General features: G+C 46.0%; 8 protein-coding genes across 9 annotated transcripts; 4 read left to right on the top strand and 4 right to left on the bottom strand.

Moving 5' to 3' along the window:
- Positions 1–1,647: 1,647 nt before the first annotated feature.
- On the top strand, positions 1,648–4,872 carry LOC117187798. The gene is made up of 9 exons (XM_033390649.1): positions 1,648–2,549; positions 2,632–2,741; positions 2,870–3,020; positions 3,077–3,841; positions 3,898–4,034; positions 4,106–4,295; positions 4,378–4,425; positions 4,536–4,644; positions 4,723–4,872. The coding sequence occupies exons 1-9, from the start codon at positions 2,423–2,425 to the stop codon at positions 4,778–4,780; spliced, it is 1,695 nt and encodes a 564-aa protein (XP_033246540.1). The 5' UTR covers positions 1,648–2,422; the 3' UTR covers positions 4,781–4,872.
- A 50-nt stretch (positions 4,873–4,922) lies between these two features.
- Positions 4,923–7,571, bottom strand: LOC108159599 (proton-coupled folate transporter). The gene is made up of 7 exons (XM_017293053.2): positions 7,229–7,571; positions 7,055–7,170; positions 6,399–6,549; positions 5,969–6,339; positions 5,771–5,906; positions 5,222–5,705; positions 4,923–5,158 (listed from the first exon to the last, which is right to left on the bottom strand). The coding sequence occupies exons 1-7, from the start codon at positions 7,380–7,382 to the stop codon at positions 5,095–5,097; spliced, it is 1,476 nt and encodes a 491-aa protein (XP_017148542.1). The 5' UTR covers positions 7,383–7,571; the 3' UTR covers positions 4,923–5,094.
- Positions 7,572–7,740: 169 nt separating this feature from the next.
- Positions 7,741–10,579, bottom strand: LOC108159598 (proton-coupled folate transporter). The gene is made up of 9 exons (XM_017293052.2): positions 10,354–10,579; positions 10,176–10,291; positions 9,516–9,666; positions 9,275–9,458; positions 9,030–9,216; positions 8,831–8,966; positions 8,439–8,765; positions 8,212–8,368; positions 7,741–8,154 (listed from the first exon to the last, which is right to left on the bottom strand). Exons 1-9 carry the CDS (start codon positions 10,559–10,561, stop codon positions 8,091–8,093), a joined length of 1,530 nt encoding a protein of 509 aa, XP_017148541.1. The 5' UTR covers positions 10,562–10,579; the 3' UTR covers positions 7,741–8,090.
- A 75-nt stretch (positions 10,580–10,654) lies between these two features.
- On the bottom strand, positions 10,655–12,168 carry LOC108159600 (pre-mRNA-splicing factor 38). Its single transcript, XM_017293054.2, has one exon. The coding sequence runs from the start codon at positions 12,078–12,080 to the stop codon at positions 11,037–11,039; it is 1,044 nt and encodes a 347-aa protein (XP_017148543.1). The 5' UTR covers positions 12,081–12,168; the 3' UTR covers positions 10,655–11,036.
- Positions 12,169–12,211: 43 nt separating this feature from the next.
- Positions 12,212–13,902, top strand: LOC108159602 (charged multivesicular body protein 4c). Of its 2 annotated transcripts, XM_017293055.2 has the most exons (5): positions 12,212–12,501; positions 12,769–12,771; positions 12,935–13,112; positions 13,180–13,478; positions 13,538–13,902. In XM_017293055.2, exons 1-5 carry the CDS (start codon positions 12,324–12,326, stop codon positions 13,576–13,578), a joined length of 699 nt encoding a protein of 232 aa, XP_017148544.1. In that variant the 5' UTR covers positions 12,212–12,323; the 3' UTR covers positions 13,579–13,902. The 2 variants fall into 2 exon arrangements, with proteins under 2 accessions (XP_017148544.1, XP_017148545.1); XM_017293056.2 differs by lacking the exon at positions 12,769–12,771 and having other exon boundaries at positions 12,213–12,501.
- Positions 13,903–14,183: 281 nt separating this feature from the next.
- LOC108159603 lies at positions 14,184–15,037 on the top strand. Its single transcript, XM_017293057.2, has 2 exons — positions 14,184–14,561; positions 14,615–15,037. Exons 1-2 carry the CDS (start codon positions 14,523–14,525, stop codon positions 15,014–15,016), a joined length of 441 nt encoding a protein of 146 aa, XP_017148546.1. The 5' UTR covers positions 14,184–14,522; the 3' UTR covers positions 15,017–15,037.
- Positions 15,032–15,489, bottom strand: LOC108159604 (U6 snRNA-associated Sm-like protein LSm6). The gene is made up of 2 exons (XM_017293058.2): positions 15,333–15,489; positions 15,032–15,230 (listed from the first exon to the last, which is right to left on the bottom strand). The coding sequence occupies exons 1-2, from the start codon at positions 15,421–15,423 to the stop codon at positions 15,082–15,084; spliced, it is 240 nt and encodes a 79-aa protein (XP_017148547.1). The 5' UTR covers positions 15,424–15,489; the 3' UTR covers positions 15,032–15,081.
- A 641-nt stretch (positions 15,490–16,130) lies between these two features.
- On the top strand, positions 16,131–17,344 carry LOC108160953 (L-lactate dehydrogenase B chain). Its single transcript, XM_017295244.2, has one exon. The coding sequence runs from the start codon at positions 16,209–16,211 to the stop codon at positions 17,277–17,279; it is 1,071 nt and encodes a 356-aa protein (XP_017150733.1). The 5' UTR covers positions 16,131–16,208; the 3' UTR covers positions 17,280–17,344.
- The last annotated feature ends 5,798 nt before the right edge of the window (positions 17,345–23,142 follow it).

Here is a 23,142-nt window from a genome sequence, read left to right as displayed (position 1 = left end):
CCGATACTTAGTCAGTATGGCTCTCCTCCGGCAGACGCCGCTAATATTAAACGACACGACAAAGAGAGAGACAGAAAATCAGTCTGAGCTTGTCGTCGGGCGCTGCGTGGCCACTGCAAATTGATTTCTTGCTTTTGGCTATAAAAATGATCCGATCTGATCCAGATTCAGCCATCTGATAGATATGGTCATTATCTATGATTCTGCGTTTTTAGTCTTCTCGAATGTGCAATATTGTGGATGCAACAGATTTTCGTCCTTTGTGGGGGCGGAAGGGGGTGGGCGTTTTATAGTGAGATCTAACAGAAGTGCGGATACCAAATTTGGTTACCCTTAATAGTCTCTGAGATTTGTGGATGCCCCAGATTTTCGTCAGATTGCGGGGCGAAGTTTTGAAATATTTTTGTAGCAGTGACATATCACAGAAGTCTGGATACAAAACATCGTTGCTCTAGCTCTTATAGTCTTTGAGCACTAGGCGCTGAAGGGGACGGACAGACGGACGGACGGACAGACGGACAGACGGACAGACGGACAGACAGACATGGCTCAATCGACTCGGCTATTGATGCTGATCAAGAATATATATACTTTATGGGGTCGGAAACGATTCCTTCTGGACTTTACACACATCCACTTTTACCACAAATCTAATATACCCCAATACTCATTTTGAGTATCGGGTATAAAAAGCTTGGACAAGATTTTCCCATTGACAAAATGTGGGTTATTATAGCATCCAAATGTAGCGGCGTGTGCGCTGTTATTTGACAAATCTACACGGATCTATAAAAATATTAAGAATATATATAATTTGTGCACAATGTAGCAACAAAAAACATCCCATCGATTGGTGCTAACTCATACATATGTTCGTTGCTTTAATCAAATGCTAATTTCACTTGCTAATTTTAAATTAGTCGCCAAGTTTTTTACACCCTTGATTAAGATCGGTTGGGCGCCTCACCAAAAATATATACAAGAAATTACAAATAAAACTCTACTCATTTTATGGACCAACAGAGCGGAGCGAAATCTCTGGAATTCTATATCATTGCCATCAAATGAATTTAAATTATTATTTAATAATCAGCCAAACATGATGGGCAAAATAACTAGTAACGCTATAACCGATATTCCGACCATAAGATACCCGCTAGTCGGGAATTTCATATGTACACTATCATCTATAGACTTGCCCAAAGATAACCACCGCTATTATTTAAATTAAATCTATATTTTTATATCTACCTATCCAATATAAATCTTCTTAATTACATGAAGGCATTAGATTACATCATTACAGGCAGAGCAGAGAAAATAGGTTCCTCAGTGGTAGAATTTCAGACTCATTTTAAGATTCCATTCTTTCTGAAGGGTTGCAAAATATCGCACGACTTATCATCAAGTAAATATTCAGTAATAAAAAAAAAAATGATTACGTAAAATAAATGAAACGAAACATGAACACATTTGTAAAGTGTGTTATGTGAAGCAAGATCTGTTCTGCATATCCGTAATTTTCCAGCCTCAATTTCTGGGATTACCAAATTCCATTTCCAGATACAAACATATATCAAAAGTCTGGCGCTCGTGCTACTCATTTGCACGAATCAAAAATAGGTGAAAATAATAATTAATTAATGCAAAAAGAAAACAAACAACACTCTGAGACAGACCCCGAGACTAACTTAAATTTAGGACAATACTTGGGTTGATAGCGAAACGAACAACTTAACATAAATCTGTCGCGCGTCGAACGAAGTCGAGTAGAGTCGAGTCGCGTCGCTTTTGGCTAAGTCGTTCTCTGGACCCGCAACACCTTTTCAATTGAAAGTGGAGTTCACGTAGTGTAGTTTCATTTGAATCGGGCCGAGCTATCCCATTTTATTTTTATAGACTTAGATGAACAACTGTTCATCTGTTTGACTGTTTCTCAGTGTACGTGTATACCTGTTGCGGCTGTTTTTTGCTATTGCTTTTTCGAGAGTCTATATAAACCGACGGATTTTGCGGTAGCAGCTCATTTCGAGAATAAAACTCTAATTGTTATTTGCTTGCCGTCATCGGATTTGGATGTAGCGGCTGTCGTTGTCGTTGTCGTAGTCATTGCCCGGTTTCGCGTTGGTTCAGTGAATACAAACCTCTGATGGGTATCCGCATCCACAGCAATCAAACCGATTGAATACTAATAATAGCATAATATTAACGTGATAATCTGATCGGAAGTGGCGCGGGTGGGGGTGTAAGCTCAGGGATTTTCCTCCCAAAAGCAGTTACGTGACAAGAGTTGAAATGTGCAATAAGAGCCACTAAGCCAAGGCCTTAATAAAAAAACAAAACAAAAAAACCGATATCGAAATCAAAGAACGCATAAAACATTGAACTGTGAGGCCAAAATTTTGGCAATAACCGGACAAGCATGGTTGAGAAGGCCTCGAATGCGTTTACGCTGGAAAAGCTCCGCAATCTGCAGTGGGGCAAAGTGTTCCATCTGTTCTATATAGAACCGGTTGTCTTCATGCTGCTCTTCTCGCACACCCTCTCTGGTGAGTGGACGTGGACCCGACCCGGCACACAGATTAAACTAACTTTACAGCTATTCTGTTTCCAAATTGTGACCGGCTACAGGCACTATCCAGCGCAACCAGGTCATCTATCAGACGTGCACGGTGATATTCCACTACAACGAGTCCGATTGCAAGCAGCTGGACTCGAAGAACGCCAGCGCCGAGATAAATGTGTGTACAGCCCAGCTCTGGATCGGGGAATAGCGTTCATTTCCACATAACCACAGTGATTATCTGGAAACGAATCGCATTCCCAGCCAACTATTCGATATCTTATGACGCCTCCGCTCCCTTTGCAGGCCATTGAAACGGAGCTGCAGCCGTATGTGGCCAATCTATTCCTCTCCCGCACTCTCCTGGAGAGCATTGTGCCGGCCTTCTGTGGCCTGTTCATCGGCTCCTGGTCGGATCACTATGGACGCAAGCCGCTGCTGATTGTCTCGATGATTGGTAAGCAGGAAAACAATTCCTTTGAGCAATTACACTTCATTTTTGGTCACATTTAGGATTTTCCGCCTCCTTCTTGATGATGGCCGCCATCTGCGAGCTGTCCAGCTACTACGTGGTCAATCCCTGGTGGTACATTATGGCCGCGGTGCCACATTCGCTGCTGGGCGGAAACTGTGTGTTCTCTGTGGCAGCCTTTTGCTTCATATCGGATATAACGGACTGCAAGACGCGGCCCTACCGAATGATCTTCATGGAGTCGCTTTTCTTCATCGGGCTGACCAGCGGCTCGCTGCTCTCCAGCTTCGTGTACGCCGCCACCGGGGCAGCGGCGACCATATGTCTCTCCGGCTGCATTTCCACCTTCGCCACGCTGTTCATCATCTTTTTTGTGCCTGAGAGCCTCCACATACGCCAGGCGGAGGATGCGAAGAATGCCACTGCCCTCAAGGGCGACACGTCGAAGGATGTGCCGATGACAGCCTGTGATCTTCAGCTGGACTGCGTCGCCATCGATTGCCCGCCGAACATCCTGAACGATGAGCATGAGGAGAAGAGAAGACCCTGCGAGCTGCCCACGCCGGCGACTCCTGCCATGAGCTTCGACGACGACATGCTGGCCAAGTACGTGGAGCGGCTGCCTGAGAAGGCCAAGAGGGCCAGAGCCGAGTCGGAGGCGGCGGACCGGATCAAGAAGGCTGGCCTATTCAGTTTCATCCATATTAAAGATATGATTAACACTTGCTTCAAGCCCCGCGAAAATCATGCTCGCGCAATTATTTGGCTCGTCACAATGGCCATGTTCCTGTCAATTTTCGTCTTTGGTGAGTCTTCTCCGCAGTAATCCCAGAGCCTTATATAACCGAACGCTTGCTTCCAGATGGCGTGATGACTGTAATGTATTTGTTTGTGCGCGAAAAGTTCCACTGGACGGTGAGGGATTACACATTCTACGAGACGGTCAGTCATCTGGTGCCCATGATTGGAGCGCTAATCGGTTTCCTTGTTCTGCGGAAGGTAAATTTCCTTTGATCTATGTACATATGTAGTATTGGTTTCCATTGATCTGAGCTCTATTCTGGCCGTAGGTTTTTCGCCTGTCGGTGGTTACGCTTGGCCTGCTGGCCTTCTTCTCGGAAATACTCAACAATCTCGCCAAGGGCTTTGCCACAATGCCCTGGCACATGTACCTCTCAGTAACCCTGGGCGTCTTCCGCTCCATATCGGGACCCATGTGCCGGACCATTGTTTCGAATATCGTGCCACCATCGGACTTGGGTGAGTTTCGCCATTTACGAGTACATAATATCCCGCATCACAGCTGTTTTCAATTGTGAAAATATTTGAACACTCATTGCAGGCAAGATTTTCTCCATTAAGAATGTGTTGCAATCGTTTGCACCTTTTGGTAAGCCTCGTCACTTCACTGGTTTCTGCTTTCTGGTCCAGTAATTTCGATTTCTAAGCGAGAGTAGTACTGAAATTTGTATAGCTTCTAATTATCATACATTATCACAGTTGCCGCTCCGCTCTACACGCTAATCTACAAGCGGTCCCTCACCACATACCCGGGACTATTCAACTTTGTCAGCGCGTTCCTGTACCTGCTCTCGTTCATGTTCATTGGGTGAGTGTCGCCGAATCCGTAGAGGGAAAGAAGAAAGCCCCTCGGGGGCCCGCTAATTGATATTGTACATTCCTCTAGATGTGTCTTGCGCATCAAGTTCAGGCACAAGCAGCACTACGCCAAGGTGCTAAAGTGAGGTGCTGCGGCGGATTTATGCCTAAATTAACATGTGATCATACCTAAGTAATAAAACTTTACGAGTCTACCGAATTTAATGATGCAAATCCAGCCAATTGCGTGTTTAATTTGTGTGAGAAGCGATCATCAAACATCAGTAATTCAGAAATACATACATATAACATTTTATTTAATTACTTTTCAATATATTTTCTGAGATATATGGCTTACAATTGATTTGGCTCACAGCATCACTTTAATTTTTATTAATACTCATGCTTCTTCAAAGATCGTTTCCTTCAAGAGGTATTTGCGGTACATTCAAGTCCTTGATCAACTTCCAAATGCCTGATAGGCGGTGTTGCTTTCCATTGATTTCTTCATACCAAAGACGGTGCTGCATGGAAAACAATAAAAGTATTCAATAAAGAATACCCGGAAGCTGGTATCAGATACTCACGCCGAAAAACAGTAACACAGAAAGTACAGAGCCACGCTGATGAAGTTGAAGGCTCCCGCATAGGACGAGACAGTGGCCGCGTATACGGCCGTATAGAGCGGTGCAGCGCCCAGAGGAGAGAGCGATTGCAGCGACGTGGTCACGGAGAATATTTTACCTATTTCCGAGCTTGGCGTCAACTGCGAGAGAATGGCCTTGCACATGGGGCTCATGACACCGCGCATCATGCCCAGCACCAAAGCCAGATACATCTCCTGACCATACTGAGCCGTCGCCCGAACAGTCCCCTCCAGGACGCAGCAGGCAAACGCCAACATTGTCATGGTTATGATCGAGACTTTGAGCAGGCGGCGCAGTAGAACCATCGCAATGATGCTGCCCACCACTTGGATGACGATCCGCGAGGTATTGAACACGCTGTAGTCCGTGACAGTCCAGTCGAACTGCTTTTGCATGAACATGTAGTTGACTGTTCCCTCGCCCTCTGAAAGATTAGGCAAAGAGTCAGATTCGTGGTGCTGAAGGGGTGCATGTGCAGTTATACTCTACCCATTGCGAAGATGCACATGGTCAGAGACATCATGACCATCCAGATGATGGCCCTATCGTAGTTCTCACGCTTCCTGCAGCACGTCATCACCAGATTCTTGACCAGGTCAAAGCGGAAGAACCCACGTATCCGCGCCTAAAGAGGAGAGGAAGTCGGTGAAAATCTCAATTCCAACACTCAATGTTCTTTATACGCACCTCGGATTGCAAGTCCTCCGGCTTGAGGCTCTCTGGCACGAGGAAGATGACGTAGAGCAGGGCTACGGCTATGAGGGAGCCCACTAGGATGAAAAGCGTTCCGGCACCGACTGCGGCGTATATGTAGCCGCCGGCCATGCTTCCCGTCATCATGCCCAGCCCTAGGGCCGCCTCCATGGAAACCATCCTCATTGCTCGTCCGCTCTCCGTGGCCACATCGGATACGTGGCAGTACAGGACAGTGATGAGGGCACAGGTTCCCCCGCTGAACACCGAAGGCACCGCGGAGAGCAGGAACCACCAGGGATTGATGTTTGTGATGGCCGATATATGGGTTAGCACGATCAGAATGCTGGCACTTATCAGGAATCCTGTAGCCCAGCATAGTTATAGACTCTATCAGAAATAGATGCAGGTGATTCCGGCTTACCCGCGTATGTGGAGAGCAGTATGGGACGCCTGCCGAACTTGTCCGACCAGGGGCCCAGGAAGAGACTCACAATGGCAGGAATGGTGCTCTCGAGGATGGCGTTGATCATCATTATGGTAGCCGCATATCCCTGCACCTGCGGCTCGATATTCTGCAAGGGGAAATCTGTTTAGGCTGGTATTATCTACCACCGATAAGCATGGTAGTGGCGTCACGGTCCTATTAGTCATAGCTTTTGGGGGTCTTTGGCAGCGCACTCCTACAATCAACATACATATTTATTCCAGTCGATATTTTGTGATAAGTTAAGCCAATTACTCATGGGCGTTTTGTGTTTTCTTTTGTATTTAACTACTGATAAGCAGAACCAGCCACCTGGCCTGTAAATATTATAAGTACATACATATATGTATATAAGTATATGCATTCATATACAAAATTGTCACCTATGTTATCATTTTGAATACTAGAGAGTTATAAAACGCACATAAACATAGATGCGCATATGAATGTGCATATGTGTGCATATGTGTGCAATAGTAGTTAGATTAACAGATTAATTTGTTTTCCCATTCCATTCCACTCTGTAAAGCAATAGAAAACACGTTTTGTGTCGTCTCCCCATCATCGTATTGTGCGACGCCATGAAAACTTACTTTGAACTCATCCGAATTTCCACGATCTCTGCCCAGAAACGGCTGGCATTCAGTGGTATTATGTTTCATTACAGTGACGCAGGTCTGGTAGAGGATCTGATTTTGATATGCCGCATCTGATGATTGCAAAATGTTTACTTTTGTATGCTATACACTGAAAACAGCAATCCGTACCGGTTAGAAATCTACCAAAGAATACCAGAAACACAGCGGGTTCCAGTATAAGGGACGGAAGACGTCTTGTCGTGGGTGGGGGCGATTCTCCAGACTCCAATGCCTCGGCATCATCACTGGCTAATACCAGGGGATCCTCGTCACCTCTAGGCATGCTGATCAATCGAAGGTCACGGACGTATCGCACAAATGATCGTACCAATTATCGCTAAACAAAGGAATTAGCTATTCATTCAAAACAATATCGTAAAATTCCACAGTCAAGAACAGAACGATGAGCTTCGGCGCTCAAGCTTCTGCGCGCGGCAAACTCTAGCGATACACTAGCAATGGCAACCAGCTGAAAAGTACACAGCACGTCGGAGCGATACGAGCCGTCCCGTATCTCTCCCCGCCGCCACACCCTACCACAGTGCGTATGGGCCCGGCCCCTCTATGTCTCGCACTTGCATTACTTATCAGAGGTGCTTTCGAAACAATCAAAACATCTTATGCTTAAATATGCTAAAAAGTTTATGAATTTACAATTTATTGTCGCGCTGCATTCTGCTGATACGATTCGTCTTTGTTTTTGATACAATATACAATATACAAATACTGTAATTTAATGTGTTTGCATTTCCCAAATACAGTCGAGATAGCAAGGGCACAGTTGTGTTCCCAAAGGCACATGAACACAAAAAAAAATATGGTAAAAGAAAAAAAAAAAATCGTAATACTACTTGCACAAGTCGTGGATAAACGACTATCAAATACAGAAATATTTTCAAATTGTTCACATTGAGAACCGTCGCAGCAATCACACACGTACAGATTTAATTGGTCTTTGAGATACAATCAACTAAGCCGAGCGGGGAGCCGGCTAACTGCCAATAGCCTGATAAACACTGCTGTTGCCCATCGACTTCTGGATGCCGAAAATGATGCTGCAATTTCGGGAATTTATTTAAGCAAACGATTAAAGTAACCTTGCGGTAACTTACGCAATTAGAACGTAGCATATGAAGTATAAGACGGCGCTGATGAAGTTGAATGCTCCTGGATAAAATTCCACCGTGGCTTTGTAAACGCTCGTATACAGAGGAGCAGCTCCCAGCGGCGAAACAGACTCCATCGATGTGGTCAGTGCGAATATCTTGCCTAAATGGGGAATATTGTTTTAGTTAATCGTTCCTTCACGGTTCGCTGATTCAGGGGGATTCTAACTTACCCACTTCCGTGCTTGGCGCTACATGGGACAGAATGGCACGACACATGGGTCCCATTACGCCGCGCATCATGCCCAAGGCCATTCCGACATACATCTCCTGCCAGTACACGGCCGTGGCACGTACTGTGCTCTCAAGAACGCAGCAAGCGAGCGACAGCATTGCCATGGTTATGATTGATAGCTTCAGCACGCGTCGCAGGACTACCATTCCGACTATGCTGCCCACAATCTGGACGACAATTCGCGCGGCGTTGAATAGGCTGAAATCCTTGATAGTCCAGTCGAATTGTTCCCGCATGAACATGTAGTTGACAGTGCTCTCACCCTCTGGTATAAAGCAAAATTAATTGAAGGCATGAAATCTTTGGAACGCAATTCAGTCACTTTCTTACCCATATCAAAGATGGCTATGGTCAGGGCGATCATAGTCAGCCAGATAATGGCACGGTCAAAGTTTGGCCGCCTTTGGAAACAGGTGCGGACCAGATCCTTGACCAAATCGAAACGGAAGAACTCGCGGATGCGTGACTAGGCGAAAGAGAACAAGTCTGTTAGATGGCTTATCTGGTGTCCCAAATAGATGTGACCTACTCCTGTGGGAAGATGATCGGGTATCAGGCTCTCGGGCACACAGAAATAGACATACATCAAGGACAAGGCCATCAAGCAGCTGGCTATGAAGAAGAGGGTGAAAGCATCCGTTGCTGCATAGATATACCCACTGGCCACGTTGCCCACCATCATGCCCGTGCAGAGGGAGGCCTCATTTAGAACCATTCTGGAATAGTCAAATAAATGCATTTCGATTCACTGAAAGGATGCGCTACAGTACTCACCTCAGGGCTCGTTTGCGTTCCTTGGCCACGTCCGATATGTAGCAATAGATGCCCGTTATCAAGGCGCAAGTTCCTCCGCTCAGAACCGAGGGCACAGAGGAAAGCAGGAACCACCAAGGACTTATATTTGTGACCATTGTTATCCTGGTAATAATTATCAGTATGATTGAGCCCGTCAGGTAGCCTATTAGAAAAAAGCGTTAAAAAAGTAGAGGGGTTTATTCAGTGTAATACCACCTACCCGTGAAGGTTGTCAGGAGTATGGGCCGCCGGCCGAACTTGTCCGACCAGGGACCCAGGAATAGACTCACAAAGGCTGGTATTATGCTCTCTAGAAGAGAGGTTGTCATCATTATGTTTGCCGAATACTCCTGCACTTGGACCTCTATTTTCTGAAAGAAACAAAGCACAGCTGCTCATCACGTTTGCCTGACTCATTGCCGTGTATCGCGTATCTATGTATATGATATTGTTAATGCCCGCCTTTAAGCTCGGTAGGTCGATATTGGGACGACGCCCAGACAGCCAAATTAGTCATAAAGGTTTTCAGTTTACTTCTGTTTTGCTCGCTGATAAGTTCTAGGACGCGTTCCACATATGTTGGCACTTAGTGTTATCTCCAAGTTTCAAACAATGGGAACGATCGGCAAAGCTAAATGTTTTGATAGATAGATTTTGCTTTGTCTAGTTGATGCTGCACTCTTGCTTATGTGGGTCACGTCTTGTGATCGTTTAGTAATCTTTTCGGACACTTGGAAAAGTGAGGATTGATAATGCCAAGCAAAACGCCCCGCAGGGAAGCATTTATAACAGAACAGCAGCAGATAAAAAGTTGCAAACCAGACAGAAACTGCGGCGCATTATCACAAAAGTTATTTTAGTTACTGTGTAAATCGCTTACTTTCGCCGCCTCCGATTCTCCCCTATCGATGCCCAGCAACGGTTCGCATTCCGTGGCGTTATACTTCATGATGGTGACGCAGGTTTGGTAGAGGATTTGATTCTGATAAACCGCCCCTAAAAAAACACAAAAAGTCAATTGAACGATGCTCGGCCATTTCCTGTCTGTCTGCCCGTACCAATTAGATATCTGGCAAAGAAGATCAGAAATACTGCGGGCTCCAGGATGAACCAACGGTAGCTGTTGTAATCAAGCGCGGGCGGGCGGACGGGCACCTCCTCGTCAATGGAAGTGGTGCTCGGTGTGGTTGTGGCCGTTGCAGCAGCATCCAGAGTGCGTGGCGCATCATCATCGCTCACCAAGGGCTCCGTATCTATGCGAGGCATTTTTCCCAGCCTTTACTTTTTTGTTATCTTTCGGGTACAAAGATACCGAACTGCACAGACTTTTCTTACTATAGCAGATAACGAAACTAGCAATTCATTCTGAACAATGCAGCAGCGTATAGTATTTAATCAGTCACAGACACGAAGACGACTTCTAAGCGCAACAGAGCGAAAACAATTACTGAAAGCCTCAGCTGCCGCGAAATGGCAACGTAAGCAATTTATCGACCTATGCGTAATGTGTTACGTTACTTAATACAAGTACATGGATGATTAAACATTAATCACACAAACAGACGAATAAATTGTTCACTACGATTAAAATTTCTTTCAACTTTCTAAAGGCCACAACAGCAGCAGCTGTTTCTGTTTACCACTTGCTGCGGAGGCGCTGCCAACTTGGGGCAAATAAAAATACCGAGGGTTTGGCGGTGTGGTGTTTTTTAGTGGTCAATATTTTAATTTTAAATTAATTTTAATGGCGACGTCGGTCGCGCTCGTTTCGCGGCTCTCTCTCCCGCTGGTCGTGGCGGGAGCCATTATCTCGCTCCCGTCTATCTCTTTCGCCATATCTCTCCCGCTCGCGCATTCTGTCCCGATCCTGGCGCTCCCTGTCCCGATTCTGGGGCTTTCTGTCCCGGTCCTGGCGTTCTCTGTCCCGATCCTGTCGTTCTCTATCCCGATCTTGACGTGCTGCTGGCTGTCGGCGGTCTTCGTGCTGGTTGTCACGGTTGCGGGTGCGATTGCGCTGCCGCTCAAACTCCTCCAGTTCATCGTAGTAATCTCGAGAACGACCATTGTTGTTTTGGGCAGGACGTCGGTCCCGCTCCCTGCTGCGCGATTTGGATTTTGAGCGAGCTCTTCGCGGGCGTCGTACAGTTGAAGCAGAATTTTCGTTTGTCCGATTCGCTTCTCGCTCGTCTGGCTTCTCATCCTCACTGGGTAGCTCGTCGTCCAAGTCTTCATCCAGAACGGACACCTTCGGTTCAATCTCGTTGTTCTCCTCGAGAATGGTTCGCTTCTGTATTCTAGGCAGTATAATGTCGCAGACGCGATCGTTACGCAGCAATTCATCTATGTACTCGTCCATGTAGACAATTTCGAACTGCCCGGCTCGGTTTTGGCGTCTCAGCTTGCGGTTGTCGATGTACAAGGGCTCCAGATACTTGTAACAGTCGAGGGCGACTCCGGTCAGTCGCAGATAGAACGCCCCCAATGCACGGACGTACTTAAACTCCTCGTTCTTGATGAACTCCACCACAATGTCCTTCTCCGGCTGAATCTGCAACATCTTCAGTGTGAGGCAGAGGAACTGCGTCGGCTTTATGTTTCCTCCATAAACGCCGCCGACGAATCGCAGCTCCATGGCTTTGTCCACGAGCAGTTCGGCTGTGAGGGCAAAACATTGCTCCTTCCAGTACTTGGAGTCGTAGATGCGGGAACGTATGATCTTTTCGATGAGATACTGCGGGTTGGTGCCATGCACGTTTTTGGCCTCCTTCACTGTCCGATTTGCCATTTTATTTAACAATTATTATTGTTTTTTCCGGCGTCGGCAAATTGTGCACAGCTGCACAGCGCAGATAGAATCGATAGTACATGCGATAGTGAGCAAACACGCTATCGGTATGTAATCGTGATGACGCATCGCTCATCGAACAAAACAACTCGCCAGACAGAAAAAGGAAACGCAAAAAATTGAAAAACTACACTTTCAAATAGGATTCCAGGAGTTTTGGGCGTGAAAAACAGAAAAACAAAGATGAGTTTCTTTGGGAAAATGTTTGGTGGCAAGAAGGAGGTGGCCCCAACGACGGGGGAGGCAATACAGAAACTGAGGGAAACCGAAAACATGCTCATCAAGAAGCAGGAGTTTCTCGAGGCCAAAATCGAGGACGAGCTGAGTATTGCCCGAAAGAATGCATCAAAAAACAAAAGAGGTATGTACAGGTGGAACTGCCATCCTGGAGCTTCGCTGATGGAGACTCATTGTGGCCGCATATTAGTGCCATAAATATCCGGAGGAAAAATGACTCATTTTTGCTTTGCTTTTGTTGTGGTTGGGGCAGACATTCCCAACCCCTCCACCACTGCCATGCTAGACATGTACTTATGTTTGAATATAATTATCTAGTAAAATGATTGTATTTCTTCGCCTTTCTCACCCGCATACCATTTGACGCCTGGATGTGTCCGCATATGCTCAGAACGTAATATGAACATTCCTTTCGATACTAAAACCAGACATTAGCCATGCCGTAGACTCTACGGCGTAGAGTAATTCGATTTAAAATAATCCAAAATTGGCCTTAACATCTTAGCGAAACGTGCCGCTTTGCCCAAGACTCACCAGCAAACTTGTCGCCTTTTCAGTGGCCCTGCAAGCCCTCAAAAAGAAGAAGAGGCTGGAGAAACAACTGCAGCAGATTGATGGCACCCTGTCTACCATTGAGATGCAGCGCGAGGCCTTGGAGAGCGCCAATACGAACACTGCCGTCTTGACAACAATGAAGGATGCTGCGGATGCGCTCAAGAATGCCCACCAGCACATGTGAGTAATCCATCGCCATCGCCAGATGAGATCCAAAAACCAACTGATTGATTCACTTTATGCGCAGGGATGTGGACAAGGTCCATGACATGATGGATGATATTGCCGAGCAGCAGGATGTGGCCCGGGAGATTTCCGATGCCATATCCAACCCAGTCGCCTTTGGGGCCGATCTGGATGACGAAGATCTCGAGCGGGAACTCGATGAGCTGGAACAGGAGAACTTTGATAAGGAAATCATTGGCATTCCCGAGCCAGCGCCCACATTGCCCGAGGCCCCAACAGAGGACTTGCCCGAGAAGGCCAAAGAGAAGAAAAAGGCCACAACGACTACAACTACAACTACGGCTGAAGTTGGCGATGATGGTATTGTCTTGTCATTTCCTTAATTACAGCAAATTATAACTCGTTTCATTTGATTTCAGATGATCCCGTCATGAAGCAACTTTTGTCCTGGGCCAACTAAAACGAGCGCTAATAAAATCTCTTCAATGTTCTACAGGTTAACCAAGACCCCCACGTTTCTGTTTCATTTAAATTTTCAATGATATTAATTAAGTCAAAGTTTGCGTTTGAAGCGAGCAAAAGTAACAAGAAGGCATTAAATCCTTTGGCAATCTATCAATCAAATGGTACATCCATATAAGAGGAATGTGATTTAACAAATAATAAACGAAAAGAGCAAAGTCAGGCCTCACATCAACAAAAGTACACGAAAACTGAAGGATATAATTATAGTTATAGCTTGATATTTTTAAAGTATTTTTGCACGAGCCTTGTGCTGAATTAATTGAATTTGTTTTGCTCCAAATGATGAAAATTGCAGAGAATCACGATGACTTCGAATGGAGCTGGTTTCAATGCAAGCCGCTTGAGGCAAAGCTTATATGTTGTATTTTAGCACTCATTTCCCGCAGGTTAAGTTTTTGAATTGAAATTTATACATAAATAAATAGTCAACAATCCACTCGGTTGCCCTATTTTCAATACCAGCGAGTGGTTCGGTTCGTTGCTAACAAAGACGATTCATTAAGATCTACTATCTACAGTGGGTCGCCCTCGAGTGATAAAATGTAAATGCTCGAAGCAGTGGCAGAGCCAACCCGAATCGGGGCGCATTGATTGGAACACGGCTGCTGATGCGACATGCATATCAATTAATTACCCGCCATGGCTGGGGCTGGGGCGGCTGTTACATTTGGCTGGGCAGCGGCGGACACTGTGTCATGTGGGATTGGGTAATGATTACAACAAAATACAAGAGCTGGCGACTGATTGCAAATCGCTGGACACTCACCGTGGCTCGGCCTGGGCGCATGCAGTTGGCCGAATTTATTCAAATCAGTTTAGTTCCGTTTGAGGAAGAGTTGAGGTGTCGTCTCTGCGAGTGGACCCATCGTACCAGTTGCAATGTGCAAATACGTCTTAATTGCTGCACTGGCCGTAATGGTAAGTGTGTAATTATCCACTAATCACCGCATTAACATTGCCCTTGAATCCAGTGTCTGCAGGTGCCCGCCGTCCAAGCCACGCTGCACGACCTGCATGAGGCCTTTGATTTCTCGAACGTGGATCTGGTAAACTTTCAGTACTTCAAGAACCTGGCCTCACAAGATCCGCGCACTGCTGCCACCGCCAGTCCCCTTCTCGTGCATTTTCAGAAGAAGAAAGCCGTGCTGGACTACCTAGACCGCTTATTCTTCGGCAACTCACCCTTCCAGCAGGCCAGCGAGATCCCCTTCGAACCGCACTTTGGTCGCGCCTGGCGGCCACACTACGAGCGCAAGTTTGGTTTCCGCGGCGAACGCCTGATAGCCGCCCTGGGCTCAGGCTACTCCGTACGGCAGTTGCGCCACTTTGGAGCTATTCCCCAAGAGTTCGGCACGCCACACTATCCCAGTTGAGCGTACTGCATAGTGTTCAGAATGGAGTTTCGTTTGTATTTATGAAATAAACTTAAGTTCTACGACTAAACTCTCCGTTTCTGCGTGGATATGTAGAGCACGTTGTTGCCGCGGATGAATGCGTCGCCGTATTTGTTTTTCAGCTGCCCATTTATGTACTCCTCCGTCTGCTCCAGGCAAATGTTCATATAGCCATCCAAGCAAGCCAGCACACCTGCGGGGTATTAAAGGGAGAGAGAGTGAGGTGAGTAATTGTAAGTCACTTCAGCCGGCATTTTAGCTTGCTGTGCTTTTCTTTTGACAACACAAGACTCACCGCGATAGTCCACGCCGTTGTTCAGCTTCACGGCCACGGGGCGACCATGGATCTGGTTGATAAACTGCGAGAGGGCTTCTTTGCGCGACATTTTAGAGGTTTATTCAGTTATATTTATTTTATTTATAAGGGAAATCAGTGTCAGTGTGACCGCGGATTTATCGATAAGATATACCGTCCGACCCTCAGAAATATACCGCTTCATTTTAAAAACATACCGTAAACATACAGATGAGTTTAAGTTCTATATTCCTCATTTCTGATCTTCCGTAGAATATTCTCAGCTATATAGAACATTTAGCCCTGCCCACATAATTTTATCCAATTAATTAATCTATTTTCTACTTGACTGTTTTGTTTGAAATACTTTTATACGTTTATTGGATTTTGCCTAATAAAAGGTTTAAGCAAAAACGGGCAACAACAATTTCCACAAAATTAAGTTCCTTACATGGTAACTAACTACATGCTAACAACACATTTGCTCCATATTAAATACCTTTTTATGTAATTACCAAAAGCGACACCTGAAGGGGAAATGTGTACGTTTGTTGACAAGCTTGGCCGTTTTTGTTTCAAATATGCCCCGTTATCCACTTTTCGGCATGCCTTTTTTCCGACATATTTAAACAAATTTAGATTTTAATGATAGACGATCAGAATTTCGATGCTGATCACGAAATAGGCCCTAAATGGCATTTCTACACAATTTCAGCATTGGTGCATTGCACAAGAGTGTGGAAAATACTATGAAAAGTATACTATTTGCAAAGAAAGAGCAACGTTGCTTTTCATCACTGGTCATCGTTGATTCATCAAAACGATATCAAAATTCAAAGATTTCGGTTAAATAAAAATCAAAATTATACTTTATAAATGATGTCCATTTTGTGGATGCGCCGGCTGTTGAAAAGTTTGGATGGCTTCGGCAACCAGTTGGTACGTCCAGCCTCTTCATTTAACAAAGTGATGAAGCCGGTGGACTGTTTCAAGCCAAAGCCTTCGTTTAAAATAACCGTGGTTGGATCGGGCCAGGTCGGAGCGGCAGTTGCAGCATTTCTTTTGGTGCGTAACCTTACCAAGCATCTGGTGATCCTTGATGTGAAATACGACTTGGCCACGGCGGAAGCGTTGGATTTCTCACATGGGTCTGCCTTCCTGGGCAATCCGATTGTCGAAGCCTGTGGTGATGGAAATCGTACCAAGAATTCGGATGTTATCATTATTACAGCGGGAGCGAGGCCATCAGGCAAAACCCGATCTCGTCTGGACGTTATGCACAAAACGGTTGTGATTCTGAAGTCTGTAGTACCCAAGCTGGTTGAATTGAGCCCCAAGGCGATTTTTATTATCATCTGCAATCCAGCCGATGTTATGACCTTTGCTGTGCAGCGCATCGGAAACCTGGAGAAGCATCGTTGCTTCACTACCGGCTGCCACCTGGACACTGCCCGCTTTCGCTACCTAATCGCGAAGCGCCTTAAGGTTCCCACATCGGCAGTCAACGCCTATATAATAGGAGAGCATGGTAGTAGTGCTGTGCCCGTTTGGTCCAGTGTCACGGTAGGTGGGATTCGACTGAGCGACGTCGTGAAGGATTTGGGCACGGACAAGGACCAGGAGAAGTGGTCCGATCTCATGGATGGCATCCTCAATGCAGGTGTGCACGTTAGTAAGGCCAAGGGCTACACTAACTGGGCCGTGGCGCTGACTACCTCAGATGTTGTCAAATGCATGGTGGAGAATACCGGCCAAGTGTGCTGCGTGGGGACAGATGTGAAGGGACTCTACGGTCTAGAGGACAGTGTGGTACTCTCTGTACCTTGTCGAGTGACGGCCAGCGGAATTAGCCACATTTTGGAGCTGCCACTGAACGAAGATGAGCGTAAAAAGTTGTTGAAATCTGCTGATACTCTGCTGGAGGCCCAGTGCTCATTGAAATGGTGATTCTCGATTCCGCCCTTTGCGATCATCCCATGAATCAGAAATAGAACAGAAAAGAAACTGTGAAATAACAGAACGAGAAGTAAACAAATAAACATCTCTCCCAAGCATTCCAAAGCGTGAGAGGAGAGGGAAAAAACTCACTTGCCATTGCCCTTTCCATTTTCCAGCGACGTCACAGCGATAAGAATGAGAGAGCAAGCGAGACGACCATAGAGTTACAGCTGTAAAAGTGCAGCAATCACTTGACCATACCATACCGCACGCCCGCGCCTACTCATTCACGTTTCTGATGCCCTGTGCCCAGACATCTGATATTTTTGTAATTTCCATCAAAATTATGATTAATTTCTTGCGCCAAAGTGTCAACATTTTTGAGCGGGCGGAGAATCCAAGGTCTTGGGGAAGGTCTTCAACGAAATCGAAAGTCAAAGGTCTTGAAAACGATTAGGCAAGCAGAGAAAATGATAGGAAGACAGACAATGCGCCACACGAAAATTTAAATACATACTCCTAACCATAGACGATCTCAAGACGTTTTGGGGGCCGCCTCAATGCAGGGGCCCCTCCACGTCGTGAGTAAGATCGATTTGGAGCCAAGGTCTTGATTTGTAGCAGGCGCACACAAAACCCAGCAACGATCTCGTTCCGCTTCCAGCATTTCCCGCCACTAGTTCGCCCACGCGCACGCACTGGCATGCGGCGAAGCGAGACAGCGACTGCCGCTGCTCGGTGACCCAGGGCCCTGCAGCATCCCACAGTTCCCATCGACCCCAGAGTGTAACCAAGTGTAACAGACGACTGGGCGAACAGACGCTGGCACCAGCCGATGCGTCGGAGCCGCGATTTTCAACGCCTCGTTGCATGGTCTGGGAAAATTTTCTTTGCTCTCGTTTTCGGGTCTATTGTTAAGTGAAAGGAAAGACACGATCGCAGCTGGCCACGCCCACGCCCGCCCACTCTAGCCACTCCACCCTAATGCTCTTTCTGGAAAGTCAATAATTTTGTAAATGTGTGGTAAATGTTGAGCAACAATTTGTTGTTTGTTTAACTAATTGAAATTCACTAGGCGCACAGTGCGTGCGGGCAGTAAACGCACAAAACAACGCATGTTCCAACTTTCCACTTTCCCAACGACTACCTGCTAGATCGTTTTGGGATTTTCTTTCAGATTTACTACCATGGTTTCATGGCTCTTCTATTTCTGGTACCCTATTCAAATGCTACAGTTTTTCCCCCAAAATCACGATCGAGAACTGTTGGGAGAGCGAGTGCGAGAGAGTGGACCCCCATGGGGCATGACCAATTTCATTATTTGTTTACTATTTTTCTCGTTTGTTTTGGTTTTTGAGTTCCAGCCAGGGCCACAGAAGTTCTGTGATGGTAGAAGATGGTTGGTCTATGTGTAGATCGGGTGCAACCTGCTGCCTAGATTTGGTTACACTTAGCTGGTGGTGGCCTTCTGACACTGCTGTTGACCTGTTAAAATGCTACACATTTGCATGCTGACAACGCCAACCCTTTCGGGAATATTTACTTATGTACATATGCGGGATGGGATGCTATACCGATGCTGTACTTCCGCGAGTGAGTGTAGGCGCTTCTTCGGTTTCTGTTTGCCTGTTGAAGTGCTACACATTTGCATCATTCAACTCTTTTTCGAGTAGGAGTACGTACATCCGCGGGTGTTTCGTTGGGACTGGTGGCCATTGTATGAGCGTGTCTGTGTGGAGTGATCTTCATCAGGGCTGGCGCTTTTCATCTGCTCAGCTCCTCCCACACATGCAATGATCATCGTCGTGCATTGTCGAAGTGCATCCGAGTGTAACCTTTGAACAGGCGAACAGCAGAGTGCAGCCGCAACTCCGATGCATCCGATGCATCCGAGTGCAGTCTGAAGATTTTTCCCACTGCAGCTGCAGGTAGTTTTGGACCACAGCCCTTGGGCTTGGGTTATATTTAACAAATGGATGTGGGATTTTTATATGTGCATGCATGTGTGCTTCGGGTTCGTTTCTATGATTGGCTGAGTGCGTTTTAGTGTGGGATGCTGGTGCAGTTTTCTCTCTACTGTTAAACATGCCAGCCTGTTCGGTTTGGCCACGCTCCAGTGATCTTCACAATGGAACCGGAAGAAATTAGACAGGTCACAGGCTGTGGGTCACCGGTTTTGGGATGCGGTTCTCTCCTACTATCAATTGTGTGAACCTGTTCGGATTGGCCACGCTCCAGTGATCTTCTGAATTGCATCTTCCATGGAATGCTGGTTGCATTTTTCAAATGTTTTTTTGACCCCTATTCTTAATTTTGTCAGCCTGTTCGGCTTGCTTACGCTCCAGAGGATGCTCTCTCACAGATTGCACTTTCTGGATGCTGTATGAAGTTTTCAGATGGTTGTTGGACCCCTAGTGCGTGTATACGGGCTATATTTAACGATTGATTGTGGGAATTCAATGGGTGCGTGTTTTGGGTGCGTTTCTATGATTGGTTGGCTGATTATTTTTGTTTCTATTTGGAATGCTGACTGTAGTTTCCCTCCTACTGTTAGTGATGACAGCCTGTTTAAAATAGCCCACGCTCCAGTGATCTTATAAGTGGATTCCTAGTGCATTAGATCTCAGACTCAATTCCCATTTGGGATGCTGGATGCAGTTTTTTCTATCACCTACTCTAAATTTTGACAGCCTGTTCAACTTGGTCACGCTCCAGTGATCTTCTGAATGGACTCGTAATAGAATTAGAAAATGATCACTCCCTGGGGATGCATTTTATTTTCTCTGAGATCAGGCTGCGGTTTCTGACATTCTGTTCGTTTGATCTCTTTGGTCATGCCTCATAGATTTTCCCTGGAACCGGGATCAATATTTTCCATGCCCTTTGGCCTTTTCGCTGTTTTCCCAAATTTCTTGCATCTGGTTTTGATGTTGGCCTGGTTTCTTAATCCGTTTTGGTCACGACTCACTGAATTTTCACGATTGGTTCTTAGGGATTAGCAGGTAGATCGCCTGGTTCGCCCACATTTTTGAGGTACACACATAATTTTTTCCAAGATTAGTTTCCTACACAATAATTCTGTTAGCCTGTTCGAATGCTACAGTTTCGTGACCTGTAACTCTTTTCCCATGGTTCCCTGGCATCATTGGATGACACTGTTACATCATCCACCCATAAATACATAGCCCTTTATAATCTAAAGGTTTAACATGCCTTAAACTGTAGCATTCGAATAGGGGAACAACGATTGTAATAGGTCGATTATCAATAGGTCAAGTCCTGCCCGAGACCTTCTGCCATAATGGCCCAGCTAGAACCTTTGAAACCCTGTTCGCTTGAACCAGTTCTTAACGCTTCACTGACCACAGGTGATGCTGCAGGTGATCTTCAGAAACAGTTGTACACTGCTTTGTGTTCCTGTCAACCTGTTGGTTTTTGTGATCTTGGTCACGCTTCATTGATTTTCATCTATCATTTTAACCTAATGATTTTTAGTGATCTGTTCATATGGCCATTCTGCCTCTGACCTTTTGGGCAGCAGAGATCTCCAGCTGAACCTGATCTTCCGCCTGAAATTATTGTAAGCCTGTTCCTTCGATACACATGGCTGCGCTTTAATGATTTCCTTTCAACAAGAGATGCCGCCTACCTGGCTGAGCATCGCTTCACTCCTCTCCAGACTCCTCTTCGTGGATGCTGAGAACCTGTTCGAAAATTATGCATCGATGCGCATCAGTGGCAATCATGAAGAGAGGGAGAGAGAGATAATTGGATGCTCGATAATGATGCTGCTGCATGACTCGAATGGATGCTGCGAGTTCTTTGAGTTGGAACTGGAGTCGCGATCGCCTTGCTCCCAGAACTGTTCACCTGTTCGTTTGCTACACTTTATGCATGATTCAGTGATTTTCTAATTATGATTTATGATCATTGGGATTAGGCAAACAATGGTCTAGCAGGGGCTTCCCACGCTGCTCTTCTCCTACTTCTTTCTATGCTTCCCTATTCGAATGCTTTAGTTTTGTGACCTTTAACTCTTTGGCGATCTGTGCGTGTCGATCCAGGCGTCTTGGTGACCGCAAATCCCTCGAAGACAAAAGCGCCAAAGGCTTAAATCTGTATCATTCGAATAGGGGAACAGAATCTACTAGCTGTCTTCGCCTCATAACTCACCAACTGAACGCAGGTAGATATTTTTCCCAGTCAGGTAGATGAGGACCCTAGTTCCATGCCGCAATCTCGGCTGAATAACTCGCCTGATCTGCTGCGTGTGCTGTTCTCCTAATCGAGTGGTTCGGCTTGATTGCACTTTAAGCCGCAGGCGGTGCCCCAGGGATTTGTGTATTCCTGGAAGTCGGGCTGGCGAACAAAAGCCACTCGACAGGCGACCCAGGCAGCGTTTGATGGATGAGTTGTTTGTTTGCTTTGCTAATTGATTTTGAACAGGCCAGCAGAATGAACACGAAGGGGTCCTTGCTTCCTTAACATTCCAGAATTTGGCTTAGGTCCTGCCTGTTTCGTCCTGCTCTCCTGTTCGTTTGCTATACTTTTTAAACTCTTTTTGTGCTGGGAAACGGGCAATTTGCATAACAATTTGTAACCATTTCCTGTTCATTTTAATACGGCGTGAAATTGGACTAGGGCCTCAGAGGCCACAAGGAGTGGTCGCCTCTTCTCGCCGCTTCAATGGTTCTTGAGCTCAATCATAATTGTAATTCGATGCGTGTCTGAGTCCATTAAGACCCTCTTGGTCTTGGTCTTGGGCTGCGTCTGGATCTGGATCCGGACTTTGGTGGTGGTTTCTCAGCCTGTCTGTTCTCGGCCTGTCTGTGCTGCGAGCCTATTCAAAAACATGAAATTATCGTGACAAACATCAGGGTTCATTAAGTTGTTAAACATATCACCGATCACCGCGATGATCGTGTTTCTACTGTCAGTACCATTGCCCTGTCATCTTCCACTTTGGGGCACAGTTCGCTGCCGATCCATGCAACAGGCTGTCAGAGAGTGTCGGTCGTCGGTGGGCGTGTCTCTCGAGCACATTGTAATTTGAGACCCCATAATTTTCCAGTTGATAATCTTTGCTGATGATCGCTAATTGGCTGTCAAAGTGACAGGGTCGCAGGCAGCCGCAGCAAGTAACGCAGCAACGAAGTCGGAAACTATTTCTGAACAGTTCTTGGGGTTGCTTGTGTGGCACGTGCCGCACTTTCTTTAGGTCTCTCTTGAGTAATTTGATGCTTGTAAATGTCTTGAGGCTGAACAGGCCGGCAGGGCTTGGAGTAGGCTGAAAAGATGTTTTTTTTTTTGGAAATGAATTCACTTTGGTTTTCGTTCAGTTCTTATTGGTGGCGGTGGATGAAGTCAAATGTGAATCAGTGTGGAAAGGGAAAGGGGAAGATGATTGCTGGTTTTTGTGGCTTCTTTGGTCTGGTGGTTGTGTTCGATGGCAGGAGGTACGAAGAGCGGGTACCACTTTTACTGCTATAACAATCATATTTCCTTTAAAGAACTACGATTTTTTGAAGTTTATGCATTCTCCATAGATAGAGAGATAGATAGATAGATCCAAATATGCATGACCTTCCAGTGTTCCAACACATTGCAATACAACAACGACAGACAACCTTTATTCAAGTTCTGTTTGCCTGATGTTCATCTTTGGGTCAACATGAAAAGTTCTCACGATCAATTCAACGTGCATTTTTTTTGTAGCTGAATTTCGCCTTGTAACGGCTTTGGGCCAAGAATTTCCCACCACGAAACCCTCAGCAGCAAATAAAACCCTCAAACACATGCTCACACAGAGACACACAGATGCAGTCCACATCCGTTTAACGTAACGATCAGTCGGCAGGCAGCCGAGGATCTC

Source organism: Drosophila miranda, chromosome 3 (genome assembly GCF_003369915.1).
Source record: "Drosophila miranda strain MSH22 chromosome 3, D.miranda_PacBio2.1, whole genome shotgun sequence".
Taxonomy (NCBI): Eukaryota; Metazoa; Arthropoda; class Insecta; order Diptera; family Drosophilidae; genus Drosophila; species Drosophila miranda.
This window is presented reverse-complemented; position numbering and strand designations above follow the sequence as displayed.

What these genes read in the sequence shown, in the direction of transcription:
- LOC117187798 (XM_033390649.1), top strand. Translation starts at nt 2,423, where the DNA reads ATGGTTGAGAAGGCCTCGAATGCGTTTACGCTGGAAAAGCTCCGCAAT. An exon ending in CTTCTCGCACACCCTCTCTG is followed by an intron (nt 2,550 to 2,631) that starts GTGAGTGGACGT and finishes GACCGGCTACAG; the next exon opens with GCACTATCCAGCGCAACCAG. An exon ending in GTTTCCTTGTTCTGCGGAAG is followed by an intron (nt 4,035 to 4,105) that starts GTAAATTTCCTT and finishes TTCTGGCCGTAG; the next exon opens with GTTTTTCGCCTGTCGGTGGT.
- LOC108159599 (XM_017293053.2), bottom strand. Translation starts at nt 7,382, where the DNA reads ATGCCTAGAGGTGACGAGGATCCCCTGGTATTAGCCAGTGATGATGCC. An exon ending in GAAATTCGGATGAGTTCAAA is followed by an intron (nt 6,550 to 7,054) that starts GTAAGTTTTCAT and finishes TTCCCCTTGCAG; the next exon opens with AATATCGAGCCGCAGGTGCA. An exon ending in ACTGCTCTCCACATACGCGG is followed by an intron (nt 6,340 to 6,398) that starts GTAAGCCGGAAT and finishes GCTGGGCTACAG; the next exon opens with GATTCCTGATAAGTGCCAGC.
- LOC108159598 (XM_017293052.2), bottom strand. Translation starts at nt 10,561, where the DNA reads ATGCCTCGCATAGATACGGAGCCCTTGGTGAGCGATGATGATGCGCCA. An exon ending in CCGATCATCTTCCCACAGGA is followed by an intron (nt 8,967 to 9,029) that starts GTAGGTCACATC and finishes TCTTTCGCCTAG; the next exon opens with TCACGCATCCGCGAGTTCTT. An exon ending in AGCGCCAAGCACGGAAGTGG is followed by an intron (nt 8,369 to 8,438) that starts GTAAGTTAGAAT and finishes TTCCCCATTTAG; the next exon opens with GCAAGATATTCGCACTGACC.
- LOC108159600 (XM_017293054.2), bottom strand. Translation starts at nt 12,080, where the DNA reads ATGGCAAATCGGACAGTGAAGGAGGCCAAAAACGTGCATGGCACCAAC.
- LOC108159602 (XM_017293055.2), top strand. Translation starts at nt 12,324, where the DNA reads ATGAGTTTCTTTGGGAAAATGTTTGGTGGCAAGAAGGAGGTGGCCCCA. An exon ending in AAGAATGCCCACCAGCACAT is followed by an intron (nt 13,113 to 13,179) that starts GTGAGTAATCCA and finishes CTTTATGCGCAG; the next exon opens with GGATGTGGACAAGGTCCATG. An exon ending in GGCTGAAGTTGGCGATGATG is followed by an intron (nt 13,479 to 13,537) that starts GTATTGTCTTGT and finishes ATTTGATTTCAG; the next exon opens with ATGATCCCGTCATGAAGCAA.
- LOC108159603 (XM_017293057.2), top strand. Translation starts at nt 14,523, where the DNA reads ATGTGCAAATACGTCTTAATTGCTGCACTGGCCGTAATG. An exon ending in TTGCTGCACTGGCCGTAATG is followed by an intron (nt 14,562 to 14,614) that starts GTAAGTGTGTAA and finishes CCTTGAATCCAG; the next exon opens with TGTCTGCAGGTGCCCGCCGT.
- LOC108159604 (XM_017293058.2), bottom strand. Translation starts at nt 15,423, where the DNA reads ATGTCGCGCAAAGAAGCCCTCTCGCAGTTTATCAACCAGATCCATGGT. An exon ending in CAACGGCGTGGACTATCGCG is followed by an intron (nt 15,231 to 15,332) that starts GTGAGTCTTGTG and finishes AATACCCCGCAG; the next exon opens with GTGTGCTGGCTTGCTTGGAT.
- LOC108160953 (XM_017295244.2), top strand. Translation starts at nt 16,209, where the DNA reads ATGATGTCCATTTTGTGGATGCGCCGGCTGTTGAAAAGTTTGGATGGC.